The 18,367-nt window shown below is 40.8% G+C and overlaps 1 protein-coding gene across 4 annotated transcripts in view; it reads left to right on the forward strand.

Moving 5' to 3' along the window:
- Window positions 1–5,726: 5,726 nt before the first annotated feature.
- Window positions 5,727–18,367, forward strand: part of IBTK (inhibitor of Bruton tyrosine kinase) — a 53,379-nt gene continuing 40,738 nt past the window's right edge. For 3 of the 4 annotated variants that reach the window (XM_041412318.1, XM_041412320.1, XM_041412322.1), the window contains exons 1-4: window positions 5,727–5,940; window positions 13,439–14,106; window positions 17,397–17,493; window positions 17,842–17,966. In XM_041412318.1, the coding sequence (XP_041268252.1) occupies window positions 13,783–14,106; window positions 17,397–17,493; window positions 17,842–17,966 (546 nt within the window). In that variant the 5' untranslated portion in view covers window positions 5,727–5,940; window positions 13,439–13,782. Of the gene's footprint in view, window positions 5,941–7,198; window positions 7,307–13,438; window positions 14,107–17,396; window positions 17,494–17,841; window positions 17,967–18,367 lie in introns of those variants that run through there. The other variant, XM_041412319.1, reaches the window with a different exon arrangement.

Consider the following 18,367-nt stretch of genomic DNA (forward strand, 5'->3'; position numbering starts at 1 on the left):
TTCATCACACACCAAAACAAAACTGAATCTCAAATTTTAGGTATTGAAATATTTACTGTTTCTTATACAGCCTTTCATTCATAGGTTTCAATCCATTTTAGAGAGTCCTATTTTCATTCCACCTGTTATTTCCCTCCTAAAGGGAACCTGCAAGAAAGAAGGACAGAGACTATTTACAAGGACATGCAGTGACAGGACAAGGGGGAATGGCTTCAACCTGAGAGTAGATTAGACATCAGGAAGAAATAATTTATGGGAGTGTGAAGAGGCCCTGGAACAGGTTGCCCAGAGAAGCTGTGGATGTCCCATCTCTGGAAGTGTTCAAGGCCAGGTTGGATGGGGCTCTGAGAAATCTGGTCTAGTGGAAGATGACATTTATTGTTCCTTCCAACCCAGTCACTCCGATTCTGTTTTGTGGGGGAGTCAGTGACCACAAACTGCTTCATGCAAGGAACAATTTAAACCAGAGAAGATGAGTTCCTGTTTTCAGCAGTCCCAGTAGAGGTGCTTATTTAGATTGTACATGGAGACAGACCATGGTGGGAGTGAGGAAGGATGAACATTCTTCCCACTGCCTGATGCAATATCTAGCAAGCCACTGCCACAGCTGAAACTAGGTCAAGAGAAATGCCTCGAGTTCCAAGCCTGCACTCTACAAGCTAAACTTGCAAAGAAAACTGTGGTGTTGTTTTTTGTTGCAGAATTGCCTGCTAACTGAACAACACTGAGGTGTCATCTGAGTGTCTCAAGACAGACTGTAGATGGCACTGCAAGGTAAGTGCAAAGGTGTGTCTCTAGTAGCTGTGGAGATTTTATTCTCTTGAGGGTGTTTTTTTTTTTTTTTTTTTTAATATATATATATATATATATCAAACACAGAGCATTTTATGACTAAAGACCTACAAAGAAGTAAGGTAAAGCCAGAAGAGACCTGTCTGGAGGTGATGGAAGGCAATGCCATGCTATCTTTTCCAACATACTATTTAATGCAGTGCTACTGGGAACCAACACCTTCCACAACAGCGGTGAGCTGCTACAGGGATGGACATGAGTGGTACTTCCAGCTGCTCCTGGCATCCCTGGTCATGCAACTGGAGCAAGACAATTCACACAGAATCACTAGGTTGGAAGAGACCTTCAAGATGATCGAGTCCAACCCATGACCTAACATCACAACTATGGTTGTGGTACCAATTCCAGTCTCCAGGCTTCATTTCAGCTGGGCCATGAGCTCCTGGAGATATCCCACTGGCACACTCAGAGAGACAGGCTGCCTCCTGCTGTGCCTAGTGATGGGAGACACGTTCTGACCCAAGCCTCTGCCCTCTGCCCGCCAGCCTGTGCACACAGCTTGACACTGCCAGCACAGCCACTGTACCTGGGGCTCAGTGCAAGAGAAGGGGTCAGATGCCTTGTCCAGGGATAGCACCAACAAAGCTGCATCGGGGCATGAAATGGACGGGAAAAAATCAGCTGTACCATAAACAGGATGTTTATCTAGTCTTTACAAAAAGTTTGGTTTTTCTTTGAATTTCTTTTCTTCCCATCATCAGAATAAGGCAAGAAAGGCAGTTTCTCTCTGTTCCCACAGGGTCAAAAGAGAAAAATAGATCCTCTTTTTCCTTTAGGCACGATAATCTTTCCTCTCCCTTCTCTGTGAGACTGCCAAAGACCAGTGTTATTTTCCATGGCTGTGGACTCTGAGACTTGCACTGGAAAGTCTGTATGAAGCCTAAGAGAATGTCCTTGATTCTCTTGTCTTTTCGTCCATCTCTCCTCTCCACAGAAGGTTGATGCTCTGAAATAATCTGCAGCCTTGCTCCTTCTATTCAGGAAGATAAGGGTGATGCAGGAAAGACAGGCCACAAATTGAATTTTTTGCTGTATTTGTACAATAAACTTCCCCCAGAATAAAACCCCCAGCCCAACAACCATTTTGTTTAAAATCATGCTCTTCTGCAAAATATTTCACATCACAACAGATATTACTACAATAACTTTACATGTACTGCAGTCTCCACTCTTATTGTAGATTACATTCTAGTAACTGTCCCTTTACCAGGTCCCACAAAAGTTCTATTAGCACCTGTGGGATGCCAATATGATTTTTGTTTCATGTATGTTAGGCCCTTTATCACAGGATTTTACAAAACATTTTTTTTTAAAATATGGGAGTTCTGAACAAATGGGGGACAATGCATTGTCACCACACACACTGCATATCACTGATAACAAACTATCCTTTTTGTTTGTTACTACAACATCAGAGAGGATCCCAAGGTGTAACTAGAGAGCTGGAAATCTTGCAAGTTAAACAGGAGATGTTGGAGTTTCTGACATGGCACAGCTACACAGAAGTTCTCCAGCCATGCAAGATGAAGAACCTGCTTTTCTGGAGCCACAGTTTGCTGAGAAAAAGCTCATGGAAGCTCACCACATCTCTATTTCCTACTTCACAGGGGAACTCTGAAGTAGATGGATCAGTTTGGGAAACCCATATCTATCACCATTGTCATTTCCATGCTGCTTTATTCTTGGACTTCTCCACACTTTTCTTAGATTGTTATACAACAGGAATTTCATGACCCTGTCTGTTTGAGCAAGAGGATAAGCTTTGTTAAAGCAAGATGCACATAATTTTAGTAAATTTGGAGACTTTTTTTTTTGCAAGCTTTCCCTTCTAATGGAATTTTGCTTTATTAGTTCTGTAATACAAATTTTCTAGCATATTTTACTCTTTTTTTATTTCAAAGTTCATTAAAGAGAAGGATCATGAGAAACTTTTTAGTAGCAGAATTAAGCCTGATTAATATTTTCTTCAGCAGAGCATTACTGCTGCCAATAACAGTTATTACTCAAGGCTCCAGAGGACACTGGTAATAATTAGGCCAGCTAAGGCACATAAATAGAACATGTGAAGGCAGAAATCTGTCACTTGACATTTAGTATAGCCGAAAAGGAAAAAAATTAATTATTTTAATTTTTGGTATATAGACTGAACTTTTTGATTAATGACTTAAAAATAATAACATCCCCCCCCCTCCCCATTCAGGATCAATTTCAGACAGAATAAAGCACAAAGCTCTTTTTTCTCTTTCTGTCACTTAAATCTCCCCCTCTAATTCCTCTAGTAGCCTAAGTCTGGTGCAGACTACAATGGATGGATGTATAAGATTAATAGGTCACTAGAAAGCTGCCTAATGGGGTAATGTCCTCCCTATAGCCTAGATCTATCTTCCCTAACTTAAATGAGTACACATTAGAGCACAATTTAGAGCACAGTCAATTTGTAATTCTTCAACAGTCAATGAACTGAGAAGCATATTAAGACAAAAATACACTCTGTATGCTAGTTAAGTTGCTCAAAATTGATGTTCCTCCTCAAATTCTGAAGATGGCTAAGTATACTGGTTTTCCTTTTTGTGTTGCTCTTCCTTCCTTTTTATGGATTAAAGTCGTGAGCTTCTATAAAAAGTAACAACAGCAGTTAGAGACATATTTTTTTCCTATAATTACTTGTTTATTTCTGATAATTCAGATCTTTTCATCACAGACTGAAAAAAGCCAGATGAACAGTTCTTTATTGACAGACACATGCTATGTGTGTCAGGAACTTAAAAATCTTGCTGTTGGACTACACAATTAAAAATACTCTTCAGTGACTTGTTGCTGGCTTTTCATCTCCACATCTGTAATTTTTTTTCCAGAAGACTTAAAATAGTGTATTTTTATGCAACACTGTTGCAATTTTCCACAGTAGAAAAACCCAAACCAAAACAAGTAATTTAAACAGAGGCTCAAGTTACCCTGTTTGAGCTACTTTTGTTTTACAATATTACTTTAGCACCTCACCATAGCTCTGCAAATCAAGCTGTGGCATCCTGGTTCTGTGGATGGTGTTTGCTAGTTTGCTGCTGCTTTTGCAGAGGCAGTACAAGATAGCAGGAATTTCTATTACTGACCTGTAAGCTGGGGTCAGTTGGAAAAACCTAAACAATAAACAACAGGCAAAACAGTTAATATCTTATTTTTCCATGAATATATTAAAAGTCCTGCAACGATAAAACTGTTGCATAGAAAACAATTGCAAAAAGCCTTTGGTTATTATGTCAAGGTTTTGTCTGGCTTGGACTCTATCAGGTCTTATTAATGACTCTTATTTTCCCACTTTTCTGTGTTGCTTGCTGCAGTTTTCTATTCTTGACAGTAATATTTATTAAGAAAGACACGAGGGGCAGTCCAGCTTTCAGAAATTATCTTTTTCATATGGAATCTTACATGTTATTCTACTTTAAGCCTCTTCATCTTTCCATCACATTCTTTGCTGCTCCAAAGCCGGTCCAGGCTATTCACCTGAATTTGTTATTATGCAACAAAGCATTGCTCGGAACTGACTTCAGCCGTATTTGGACCTCCTCATGTCCCCAGATGGTCATCTCTGTCCTTAGGCCAGCAGACTTGGAGCACAGCCACCTCCGACCTTTATTTGTGACTGAAGCACTAAGAAACTATCACTGGGAAAATAATGCACAAACAAATTTCACGTAGCTTGCAGTTTTAGTTACAGTGGTGAATGGCTGCTGGCAAACTAAACATTTATACAGAGAAAATCAGAGAGCAGATTGTACAGTTCACAATAACTGAGTCAGATGGCACGGGTAAAAATGCTTGAGATTCACCCAAATACAATTCATACTGAATCTTTCCCAAACTGAACTGCTACTAAAAAACATGCATAACTTTTTTATCAACTGTTTTGTGGTTTTAAAGATAGCTATCTTGTTTTAAGGTCATAATGCTTGCACCGCATGGGATAATGCTGTGGCTTTAAAAAACACTTTGGAACTCTGCCGTTACATTAATATCAATACATCATTAGTGTATTTCTTGGGAAAATCAATTTCCCAAGAAATAAATTTTATTTTTTTTTTCGGTGTTGTGTGTTTGTTTTACTCTGTATTTTATTTTGGGTACTGCTTGTCTTGGGTTCAGCTTCCTGCCCTTAAACAGTACACCCTAATCCTGTCCCGGATTTCGTTTGTAATCTGCGCTGCCTATTGCATCACCCAAGGCATCCAGCAGAAAGGACGGAGCCCTCACGGTGCCCGCGGGAGTCACAGGAGCAGGTGTGCAAATCCCTGGGCACACACCAGGCTCATGAGGCTGCCCCGAGACGGCGCCAAAAGCCTCCCAAAAAACCAAGCTGTATCCGATGCATTAGACCACTTGCTCTGTCAGAGAGAGAAACTCAGCGCAGTCTGGATGGGCACAGCCCATCTCCCTGCTTTCTCTCCGTTCCTTTCAGGAGACCCACAGGCTGCGTTTTTGACTATTTGCTTTTGAGCCCTCCAGGAGGGAGGCGTGACCTTACCAGAAACCCATCCCACCCTTCGCAGCAAGGCACGGTGCTTCTCCGGCCAAGACGGCGAGAAGGAGGGCCCTCAGCTCTCCCCCCTTCCCGATAACTCCAGCCCCTTCCCTTGCCCGACACAAGGACCGATACCCCCAGCCCACACTCCCTCCGACCATCTCGGTTTAACCCCGGCCACGCCACAGCCCGGGCCCGCCCCTCGTCCCCCTGACCCCGCCTGTCAGTCAATCCGGCCCCGCCCCCTTGTCCCCTTGACCCCGCCTGTCAGTCAATCCGGGCTCGGCGTGAGGGGCGGGGCCGAAGCCGCAGCCGCAGCCAATCGGCGCGCGAGCGGCGGCGGCGCGGCGTCCAATCGGCGTTTCGCTTCTTCGTGGGTGCGGCGGCCGCTGTCGGTGCTCCCCGCTGAGAGCCGCGGGCCCCGCCTGTCGCCGTCGCTGTCGCCGGCGGAGCTGCCGCGGTAACAGCTGCGCCCTCAGCCTGGCCCTGCCCCGCAGTCACTGAGGATGAACCCCCGCGCTGCCCAGCGCGCGTCCCGCCCTGCCCGCCCGAGTCCATTCATCTAGCGACTGGTGAGGGGCGGGCCGGTGCGTCCGGCAGGGGAGCCGCTCGGGGGACGGGTCCCGTCGGAGGGGTCGGGACGGAGGCGGTGGGCGGCTGAAGGAGTGGGGAGAGCTCCGGGCAAGGCAGCCAGGGAGGGTAAAGGACAGCCGGCCACGTAGAATGGGAGGGGACCGGCTTCGTGGCTCGGCCGCCTGTGTCAGTAAGGTCTCTTGTGTCGCTGCTCGGCTACGTTGGTGCTGGGAGTCAGAATGGCCCCTGGCCTCTCTCTGGCTCCTGGAAGCACTTCAGACACTGAAGACACCGCTCTGACACTGGCAGGAGCCTCTTGCCAGGTTTCCTTAGCTGTGGATTCAGGGAAAGCCTGGCGTCTTTCTCTGCTTCTTGGTGATACGTGTCTGTTTTTGGTAGCAGCTCACAGTGCTGCTGGGTTAGACCAGCACCGTAAGCACTGGAGAGCCACGGTCGCGTAGTTATCTTAAAAGGATACTTCCATGCAGTCTTCCTCGGAGAAATACAACTCTTTTTTTGGTTATGTGGCCAGTGTAGTTGTCTGTCTTTGTGGAAATTGGTCACAGTTTGTGGTTTACAAAAAACAGTAATCGCCTACCAACATCTGGTGTGGCTAGTCTACAATAAAACTGTACCCGAAGTTCACAGTTAATTCAAAAGCGTCACTTTTTCCCAAGATGGAAAAGTCCTTGATGGATTTATTGGGCACAGTTTGAAGTGGGGTGAAGTTCTAGTGCACACTTGTGGTTTGTTGTGTTTAACTTCCCTTCAGCATTATCTGTTTCAGTAAAGCCTGTAGCAAGGGATTGTGGAAGTGGCTGTACCTGCACTCACTGTACTTTTGCCTATAGCACTTTGTCCTAATTTTTTTAAACAGTATTAAGTTATTAAACACCAGCAGTCCTAAGTATTTCCAGATAAGTGCAGCACAGTATTTCACAGTTTACTGTTTATGTACAATGATTCCCAAGTGATAGATGTGCTCTGACGTTTGTAGCTGAATTTAGCTACCAGTGGTACTTTGGTCTTTTTTTGACAGATGTGTCAGCCTTTAATTGGCAGTGCTGCTTAGCTCAGCTGGGAGCAACTGAATTAGGGTTGTTGGATTGCAGAATGTCTCATTCTGATAAGGATTATGCTGTTGTTGTTGAAGGAGAAAGTGACAGAAAATCTGGAGAGAGCCTCTAAAGGTCACTTGTGCTGGGGTGTAACTGTGCTGTGCTGAGTGGTGGCATGGAGGCCCCATCCCAGTAAAAGGAGCAGCAGTGGCCCAAGGGACACAGTGGGCATGGTGGAATGTGGTGTCTTTCAAAGCAAGTTGGTTTTCCTTCGTAGCTTTTACTTCTGGGCAAGTGACATCTATTTGTAAGTTTGCTTGTTGTCTAGCTTGTTTTGAGAGCCTCATGTGCATTCAATTTGTCATTTGAAAATCCTTCCTGACATATAATCTTAATCTTTTATGGAGTTGGAACAAATGACTGCTTTGTCCACTGTCAGAAGTAAAATGGACTGGAGTTTTGATATTTCTTCTTTGTAGCTTATTCAAAGGCTCTGGGTGGTCTGCTGAAGCCACAGCTGAAGGAGGAAAGAGATCCAGTTTGCTGGTACTCAGGGGATGTTCCATAAACATTCTGAATCCTAGCGGCTCTTTCCAAGTTTTTCTCTACTTACTTGCTTCTCTTAAACCTTGCTATCTGAACTAGAAGCAGGACTCTATCTGATATTTTGTGCGTTGAGGAGAGCAGAACCCTTGTTTTTTGTGTCTCATTGCTCCTATTATATAGTCAAGAAGAAGCTGCCTTTTTAAAGGTCTCTCTGTGGGAATTCCAGGCAGCTGAACCACTCTTAGCTACTGCATAGCTTAGGTGTACCTGGTTTTCCTTGTACATTCAATTACTATTCTCCCCATAAAATGCATTTTGTGTTCAAGGGGTTGGAAAGTGTAGATTTTTGCCTATTCTTCAACAAATGTTCAAGGAATTTCTGAGCAGGTTAAACTACCTGTGAATATGTACTTTCAGCAGGAATTAATTGTCTAACTGTTCTTTAAAGGCTAGAACAATGTGCTACCTGTACCTGAAAGGTGTACTTGCTTTGTTTGTCTAGGAATTCATCTGTGTTTCCTTGAGATCTTGCTTAATGCCAGTGCTAAGGTTGTTATATTACTACCTAGCCTAAATTTTCTAGTCACTTTTGACAGATTCTAAACTGTTAGTCTAATATGTATTAGTGATAGTTGTCTTTAGGTAAGAATATAATCAACAGAAAGTCCTGGAAAAGTGCTAACATGACAGCAAATTCCCATGGTTTCATCTCTGTAAGACTTTTTTTATTAACTTACTAATCAAGTAGTCTGTTTAGTGAAGTTTGCTTTATTTTAAGGATTAAGTTTATTTTAAGGATTTCTGTGCTGTTATGGTTACAGGTATTTTGTGATGTTATGAAACAAATGTGAATGGACCAACGTGGACAAATGTCAGCATGCTTGTTTAAAAAACAACCCCCTTCCATTCCACGCTGGAAATATTTAAGATATTGCAATACCCTTATAAGGATAGGCTTAACCTTCCTGAAATGCATAGTGTTGCCAGTCTCACTTCACTTAGCAACTTATTATCAAAGGAAAAGAAAATTAATTTAGAATAATTTTTTTTACTTTTTTTTTTTTTTTTAAGGACGGGTGTTAGGCTTGACAAAGAAAGCTCTATTCTTCTATATGAAAAATAGAAATCATTGCTTAGTTCTGTTTTAGGAGAGTCAAATTAGGGGAGCTAGGTAATTTTTCACCATGGGCATGACTGGTATTTAGCAAAATTAGAGACACTGAAAAAAAAAGCAGTGAATGGAATGAAGTTATGCCTTTTTTTTTACTTTATTTTTTTTTAAAGGACGGGTGTTAGGCTTGACAAGGAAAGCTCTATTCTTTTTTTATATGAAAAATAGAAACCATTGCTTAGTTCTGTTTTAGGAGAGTCAAATTAGGGGAGCTAGGTAATTTTTCACCATGGGCATGACTGGTATTTAGCAAAATTAGAGACACTGAAAAAAAAAGCAGTGAATGGAATGAAGTTATGCCATTGTTAAGGTCTTGAGAAATATGTTTTTGGTAAAGCAGCCCGAGGATGGGTTTCAGGGCCATGTGACTAATTTGACAGTTGAATTACTTCAGTGCAGTGCACACTGAAGATGCAAACCCAGCAATCTGTCTTTGAGTGGTACTGAATTCTGAGTAGCTGAATGTCTTCTGTGTACTCTTTCACTTCCATGTAAGACCATTGAATGAAAAAAGGCACAACAGCAGCTACCAGCCACTTTCTTGGTACCAGTATCCAGATCCATGTTAGCCAGGTTTTGGTAGCTCTAATACCTGAGTGTAGGCATTCAGGAAGAATTGGAAGGAGCACAGATGGCAGCTCTAGTGTCAAATCAGACTGGATGCTAGAAACATACATTGACACTACCAACCATGAGGTGAGGGCTGGTTGTTGTTTCCTTGTACCTTTGAGCCAAGAGTACACAACCGCTGTGGAAATGCTTCCTAGAAAAAAAGAAAATTTGGGATGCATTGGTAGTGAATATGACACACAGAGGGAGGTTTCTGGAACTCCACAGTGGGAGGCTTCTGCTAACTCTGTTCGCTTTTCCCAAATGTTGAGATTTCTTGTCTGCTGTTTGCAGGAAATGAAATATATCACATCATCCTTAGTCACTAAGGTATTTGTAGAATCTTTGTTCACTTCATACTCAGGAGAGGTGTGACAGCTTTGATTTTTGTAGTGACTTTCCGAGAGAAACAGATTTTTGGTAGGTACAGAGCTGCTTTTTCAGCTGTAGGAGTTCTGCCTCCATAGGGTCAGATGATGCATCTGCCACACTCCTTCGTGGAGGGTGTCTGACAGCTCTGGTGCAGTGGTGCTTTGCCTTCTCTGAGGGGGAGAGCTGAGTAAGACAGCCCTGCCTACCCACTTGCAGGAGGCAAGATACCACAAACACTTTCTTGCTACTAAAGAATTGCTTCCAAATTGGTTCCAGTATTTTAAACTTTCCTGGGCTGTGAACATGTGTAATAAATAGCTCATGTCTCTCAGGGTTAGAAACCCACTTGCTGCTGAAATAAAACATCTTTGGGATACTTTGAATGCTGCTCTAATTCCTTCATTTTTTGTGACTTTTTTCTATGTTAATTAGGAATCAGTTTTTAAAAATAATTTGAATTCCAGATAATGCCTACTGTATCATAAAAGTGTTAAAATATTATAGCCTTATTTAGCTTTTTATGTCTTTTAATAATTACAACACTAAGCAGATACTGGTATTGTAACATGAATGTGACTCATGCTGAGGAACCTACAGAAATATCTGCAAATAAAAGTGGAGATACATAATCAAAATGGCACCATGTTCTAGATCATCTTAATTCAAAATTTAAAAAATGCTGGTGCTACCTGTTTTCTGCTTGTTTTAGGTGCTCACTGTTCAGCTGGGACTCTGTATACTAAAAGTAAGCATTTCATAGTGGAAATGCTTTCACACTGACCTGACCTTCAATTCACAATTTGAAAGTCTTAAGGTTTCTCTTAAGGGCTTCTTTTGTGTGATGATCTGATGATCATCCTTTTTCAGATTTTGTTATAAGGTGGCAGTGTTTGTTGCCAGTGTGACAGTCTTAAGTGAAAACTTGATCTACAGCCTTCTGTCTTGAGCTCAAGGTGTATATATCAATATGCTAATGCAGTATTTAGTTTTGTAATGTTTACAGTAAGGAAAGGCTGGGTTTGAATGACTTATAAAGAAATAATTCAGCAGAGTCAAGTTTCACATAGCTGAAGTAAATGTCACTGTGATGGAGTTAGTGTGTGATAGGCAGGCTTTTATTTGTGTTTACTAGCAGACTTTCTGTTCTTTTAATATTTGATTTGTTATTCACATTATTTTGGTGTTTGGTAGGCTGGAGCTCAGGTGCCTTCAATAAGGTTTTGTTTGGCCTCTTAGTCCTTTTCTTGTAATGGCACAAGTCTCAGGATTTGCTTTCTTCTGGATCATTTTATCATGCAGTTCAGTGCCTTAGGTAGGTGTGGATCTGCACAAAGGAAGGTATGACACAGGGGACAGCAGGACTGCTTTCTTGGGTGGTGGTGCCATTTCATACCAGTTTAACAGATTAGTCAACCTTATGTTTCCCCTGAGTGATTTTCCTTAATGTTCTTTTTATCCTTACCTTTATTTTCCTGTGTAGCAACAATAGTAATGTTTAAACAATGAGCTGTATTTAAGATGTGCATTACAAGGCATGCATAAAATTTTTACTTCTTCCATGACATAATTTTATTGCCTAGTGTCATATTGGTGAAATGTAATAAATTTTTTCCTGTAGATCTTGAAATGTTTGGGGGTTTTTGTAGATTTGTTTTGTTTTGTTGTTTTTTTGTTTTGTTTTGTTTTTTTTGAGGGTGTTTTGTTTTTAATTATTAGTTTTAGAAGGGTGTTTGATGTGCTGGCAGTCTGAGTGTGCTAATAGTTACCTATCACACTTCGATTCATTGGAGCAACAAGTCAGGTTGTATTCTTGAAATCAGAGCTGTTTTCCAAACCTGTTACAGTGATTTACTTCTCTTTATAATCTGAGGCTTGGGAAGGTCAAAGGACAAAAGCCCACACACATATATGATAAATTTCTTGTGTTACTGCAGAAGTTTTTATGTTGTTTGGAAAATGCTCTGTAGAGTGAACTGAAGCTTGCTGTGACAAATCTAAGCTGAACGGTTGTGGTCAGTTCTAGTCTTGTAAAGATTTCCTGGTGCTACCCCCAGTCAGGGATGAGGGACTAAATTGTAGTGAATAATTGTTGGAGGCTTTATTATGAGATATTTAAATGGATACTCTGGACTAGATTTTTTTTTCTTGAAAGTTTAGGTTCTGTTGCTAATGTTTGCTCTAAGCTGATTGCTTGCAGCTTTATGGAAATAGTGATTCTTAAAACAAGAGGAAGACTGGGATTTATCTTTCCCAAACAGAAACATATTTTTCTGGTATGTCTTTGCAAATAAAGATGTTAAGAAAATGTGGTTATATATTTAGTGGCTGAAAAGCAATGGAAGCTAAGCTCAACCATTTTGATGAGGTTGGGGTCAAGGAGTAGGATGTGAACATTTATAATGACTGCTAAGCTGAGTAGGATGGGGAAGTTTTGTGTTTTGTTGGGTTTTTTTGGTGTGTGTCCCTGTCTTATCCCCCCATTCCCCACTTTGAGGGTTTGTTAATATTTTTAGTTTTATTTTTATAGCTTTCAGGATGGCATTGCTCAACTTCTCTTGGAATATTTTAATTGTGGGTAGAACAACTTTGAATTACTGTTTGCACAGCAAACAAAAACACAAACTGAATACTGTTTCACTCAGTTTGAAACTTACATCTAGAAGACTGAATGTGATTTTTTTGGGGTCTTAATAGTTCACGCTTAATTAGTGATGTACATAGTGATGTATGTAGTTCACTTTTCCTGTTTCCTGAGTTTGTGTGTGATTTTTATACTGCAGTCTGCACTTCTTTTGGCACCTTCTGACTATAACTGCAGGCATTTCATGGGCTAGGTGAGTGCTTCTGTCAGGCCTCCTTTACTTTTGAGAAAAGGAATGCCAGAGAAAGATGTATGTGCTAAAGACAAGTATGCACAGCTAAGCAGAAGAGCTGCATGCCCCAGACTGTGAATATACTTTCATGAAGAAGAATTCTTATTTTTGCTTCCTTTTTCTTCTTCTTTTCATCTTGCCTGTTTCAGGAGCTTTAGACCTTAGCCCTGTATGAGTGCTAGTAGCCTGAATTCATGTCTCTTGTACAAGCTGCTTTTATTTGCTTTGATGCCGTCCTCCGACCCACCTTTGTGAGCAACTCTGGGAGTGGTGGAGAGGAGCCTTCCTGTTGATTCTGCAGATTAGAATTGGTAGAGACATGGATAGGTATTCGGGCCAGGGAAGACAAAATGGGACATAATCCTTTTATTGGAGTGGTTGTGAAGATTGGTGGTGTCTCCTTCCTTCTACCATGTTACTAACAATGCCTCTGCTAGCCATGGTTACCAGCCATACTCAATAGCTGAGGGGATTTTTTTGGCGGATGGTTTCCACCCCACCCAGTCTTTTAGTTCAGTTCTTGCTTCCTGATCACAAAGTAATGACACAATTAGACACTAAACAGTCAGGATGCTGAGGACCCTGAGGTTAGGAAAGCAAACTTTTTTTGGATGTAGTTTACTTTGTGGCCTAAACAATTTATGTCAGAGAAAGGTAGGAGGTGCCTTTGGAGGCTGGGGTGGGGAAGGGAGTAATGCTTTTTTAATCTGACTGAATGTCTGAGTATAAGCTCAGATGGCATGGGGCAGGTCAGTCAGCCCTTGTCACATTGTCTTGTCCTGTACTTGCTAGTTTGATATGCAATTAAATCAGTTGCAGGGGTAAAGTGTTTTTGTTTACTAATCTGTTCTGGTTTGTTCTCTTTCAGGTCTCCCTTGCAATTATGGAGTTTTAGAAGAATAAGGTAGTGTGGAGGGGGAATCCCCCTCTGCACTCTAGAGGTAGTTCACTTTTGGAATTTTCTATGGACAAGATTATTTGTTATATAAGATGGTGAAATAAGACTTCTAAAAATATATATTTATAAATATTTATTTGGATCAAGTGCCAAACATAACAGTACAAAGATTTCTAATGGCAGCTCAGTAAACTTGGATTTACATCCTTGGAATTACAATTTTTCTAAGGCACTGTGTTGTGTACTGAATTGGAGTGCCTTGATACACTTAAGGGTTGTTCCCCTTAAGGAGAAGAACAGCTTTAGAACTGAAGATGAATTCTTACATGCCAGAGTGCACTTCAAAGTGTCGATCTCTACAGCATGCTTTGGATGTTATTTCTGTAGTTACCAGAGGAAGTGAAGGCCAGATCAAGGCCTTTCTCTCTTCTTACTGCTACAATGCTGCAACTATCAAGGATGCCTTTGGTAGGAACGTTATACATCTAGCATCGTCCTGTGGCAAAAAAGGTGTGCTGGACTGGTTGGCTGAGACCAAAGGAGTGGATCTCTTGGCAAAAGACAAAGAGTCTGGATGGACAGCTTTGCACAGAAGTATATTTTATGGATACATTGATTGTGTTTTGTCATTACTGAAGGTGAGTGATTTGCAACTGTAATTTTCCTTGGCATCTACAATTTTTAGAGTTGTATTGCTTATGTAAAAATGTGTTTTTAAACTTGACTGGAAGCCTCTTGAGGCTTGGCTTAATATTGTGTTCAGATTGCAGTGCATTGATTTACTTGAAGGTTGTCTCTGTTCATGCAGATGTCTGCCTTTGCCCATGCAGAAATCAGCATTGAGAAAGGATCCCTGATTAATTGTGGACTTCCTTGAAGACTTGTTTGTGTAGATGATATTCAGGCTCAGGATCTTAAAAATAGAGAGTGGTCAGACTAAGGATACTCTGAAAATAGACCTGCAGTAATTGTATCAATTGATGTTAGAGAAGATAAAATAAGGGGAAATTAAATGGAGTTATAATTAGAAATTAATCTTATATTTAAGAGATAAACAACTCAAGATATAGAGTATTCTGTTGAGTCTCCATTTCATTAGTATTTTAAACCAGGGCTGTTGCTCAGTCCCCCTTTTTCCTTTCTTACAACTGCTGTTTCTTCCCATCCAATTAGCAAGTTGTATGTATTTTTAATTAATTTTCCTTCTGTTTCTCCTTTCGCAAGTACAGCAAAGGGAAGAGATGTTTGTTTGAGATGTTCAGAGTCTCTTTAACCATGTGAGAAAATGAAATATTTGTGGTTCAGGGTTGTTTAAAAACAAACCTTTTAAGGCAGAGAATGTTCCATTTTGAGTGCAGTCTTTTAAAATTTCAGTGACTAGCCATTTGTAGACATAACTCTGCTTTCTACAAGACTTTTAACAGAAAGATGGTGGATGATCTGGTAGGATCTGATAACTGTTAAATATTTATTTCATGTGGTGTCCCCTTACAGAGAGGGGACGTTTTCATTACATGTGAAAAAAGTAGATGTTTTTATAAGCATTGTACATATGATTCTGTTCTCTAGAAAACTGGAAACTGTGTACATGATATATCAAAAAGTATTCAGTCCTCTAGTGCATGTGTGTATATCTGTGTCTTTGATATTTGCTTACAGGAGGCCTGTACAGCTTTTCCCCAATGTCTTTTACTTTTCTGTCAGTTCCGTAAGTGAACGAGATTTTTTTGCTAGGCGGCTCTGCTGATATTCTTCAAAGATGCAGAACAAAACAGTTCATGGAGGGTGCTCTCCTTGTTCCTTAACTGAAGTCTGTCTGCTGTACTGTGTTATGAAAAGGATGTGTTCTTAAGGTATTATAGCCACAATAGAAACTGATTCTAGAATGGAATTATGAAATAGGTGAGATAGAAGGAGATTCTCTGAAGGCTGCCTTGTCTAGCCCCCATGCTCAGGCGAGGTCAGCTAGAGCAGGTTCCCCAGGACTATGTCTGTTTGGATTTTGTACAGGGCATCAGACATCTTTGTTCCAGTGTTTTACTATCAGTGCAGTAAAAATATGTTCTAGATTTAAACAGGATTTCTTATGTGTTAGTTTGTGCCTATTGCCATTTTTTCTGTTACTGGATATCACTGTGATCCCTACCTTTCACCTCCAGTTGGGTATTTATTATGTGTAAGGCATACATAATCCCAGTCCCCCTCCCCCATCCCAAGGCTAAGCATCCCAGCTCTCTCAGCTTCTCTTTCAATGTCAGATGCCCCAGTCATTATCTTCATGGTCTTTTGCTGAGCTTGCTCCTGTCTGTCCTTATCTGTCTGGGAGTCCAGACCTGAGCCCAGCACTCCAGCTGTGCTTGCCAGTGCTGAGTAATGCTTGCTGGCAGCACTCCCACCTGCAGCCCTGGGTGCTTTCAGCGTTCTTAACTCTGAGCTTGCTGGCTTGTGGTCATCTGGTGGTCTACAAGACTCCCTAAGTCCTTTTCTACTAAGGTGCTTTCTAGTCATTCAGCCTCCAGCTGTATCAGTTCACCGGGTTATTCCTCCCCAGGGCCAGGATTTGCATTTCCCTTTGTTGAACTTTATGTGGTTCCTCTCAGCCTGTTGCTCCAGCCTGTCAAAGTCCCTTTGAATGTCAGCACAACCCTCTGACTTATCAGCCACTCCTCCTGGTCTCCTGTCATCACCTCTGCTGAGGGAGCAGCACTCTAGCCTATCATCCAGGTTGTTAGTCAAGATGTTAAACCGTACTAGCTCCAGAATCAGCCCCTGGCTTCCTAAACTAGTGTGGATGATGGACTTCTGCTGTGGTCTGGAGATATTCTTGGCTTATTCTCAGACTGTATCTAACTACAAGATTTGCCACTCAGCAATTCGAGTTTGTTTGCACAAATTCAGACCATATGAATATCCCTACAGCCTCTGTCTGCTTGTGAATATTTTAAACAACTTCCAGAAATGAAGAATATCCAGCTATCTTATAGCTATCCAGCTATAGTTCAGTCATAAAAATAGGTCAGTTTTTTCTGTTATATGGTAAATTAATCCCAGCCCTGTTGCACTAGCATTGTCTTTATAATGTGGAGAATGTGTGCTGTTGTTCTTCTGGGGAATGTTTTTCCAAATAAAGTTGTATTTCATGTGTTTACCTCTTAGGTGTGTAGTAAGGTATCCTTTGTATTAGCCATGACCTCAGGTATGCAGGTACAGCTGAGTTGGCCATTAGATTCTCTTTGAGGACATCTGGAGTTTTTCCCTTTTGGGAAGTGATTGATGGCACTTGACTTCCTTCCTAAAATCAATGCTTCTCTAGCAGCACTCTTGTGTATTGAGAAAATGGTATTGACAGAGATTGTCTGTGTCTCTCTAAGTTCTGAAAGAATGACCTGTACACGCTTTATGCCTCTGGAACTTCCCTAGTGCTCTCTTTCCTGGCTGTCTGTGTCCTCTTGCCTTTTCTCAGCAACTGTGAAACTGTTCTTGCTTGTTTTCAAAATAATGTTAGTTTGGTTTTTTTTTTTATTTTGTCACTTGTCTAGTTTGTCAGAGCTGATTCTGTAGAATGCCAGTTTAAGAAAATGTATCCTTTGAAGCTGGTAAATTAATTTCTGGTGAATAGTTGACATTCCTAGATGTCAGTGCTTTATCTTCACATCTTTTACTTTGTGTTTTGCTGGTTACAGTTTATTACACAGTCAGTGTTGAGACAATAAAATCCATGTTAATATATCAACAGGATGTATACATGGCAGAACAGATTTGCAATGTTTTTGGTTTATTTTAGGTTTGCTTACAGTTTACTTGAAGATTTTATTTTATCAGAATTAAACTTCAATTAAAGATCTGTTTTGCTCCTTAAAGGTTTATCTGGTTTACTTCAAGCTGTGCAGTTAAAATTAACTTCAGTTGCTCTCCTCTCCTCTTTCAGCATGGTGTTAGTCTGTATGTTCAGGATAAAGAAGGCTTATCAGCCCTGGATCTTGTGATGAAAGATAGGCCTATCCATGTGGTGTTCAAGAAAACTGGTAAGAAATAAAATAGTCTAATTTGCATTTTGCAATGAGATCTGTTTCAACAATGTACTAATGTATGTACCAGTGTATACAGTATTTTCTGGTTTTAATTGGGACTTCATAAATTGTGAGATGCCTGATGCTAATGTTGATCATCTGTACAATATTATTGGAGTATTTTGTCATGATATCTTACTTCTTATAATAGTAAATGTTTTTAAAGTTCAGTTTTAGGTAAAAAAAATATTTCCTCTTCAATATTTAGATAGAAATAGCAGCTGTTTTTTTTTTTTTTTTTGAAGTCAATGTGCATAATACTGATAAATTTACAAGCTTCAGAGAGGATCTTTTTCATTACAGATCCCACAGAAGTCTACACCTGGGGAAACAATATAAATTTTACTTTGGGCCATGGTGGTCAGCAGGGTAGACATCATCCTGAATTGGTGGACCTTTTTCCTCGGAATGGCGTGTACATTAAACAGGTATTCCCAATGTATTACATAGGCATGTTTCTTGATGAGGGGTGTGTAAGGGGGAAAATGGAACCAAGGAGTTAGCAAGTGTTGACGATTTCCATGGAAAAACAGTTCTTGGAGCTTTCCCCTTTCTGCCCACCTCCTTACCTCCCTGCACCCCCATCACTGTTATTGAAATTGTGGTTCTCTTTTTCGTGGGGAGAACAGGGGTGTTTATATTATTTACTTTGGATATATGGCTTGTGTGCCATTAAACACATTCAGAAGCTTGACACTTCTGTAACTGTTTTGAGCTGCTGACTTCCTGTGTGACTCTAGTCACACTTTGAACTGAAGTAGAATAATAAATGTGCTTGGTACATGTTGAATTAAAATTCATCTTGTGTTCAAAGCAGCGTATGCTGTTA

The sequence above is a fragment of the Onychostruthus taczanowskii genome, unplaced genomic scaffold (genome assembly GCF_017590055.1).
Source record: "Onychostruthus taczanowskii isolate IOZ18803 unplaced genomic scaffold, ASM1759005v1 scaffold39, whole genome shotgun sequence".
Lineage (NCBI taxonomy): Eukaryota > Metazoa > Chordata > Aves > Passeriformes > Passeridae > Onychostruthus > Onychostruthus taczanowskii.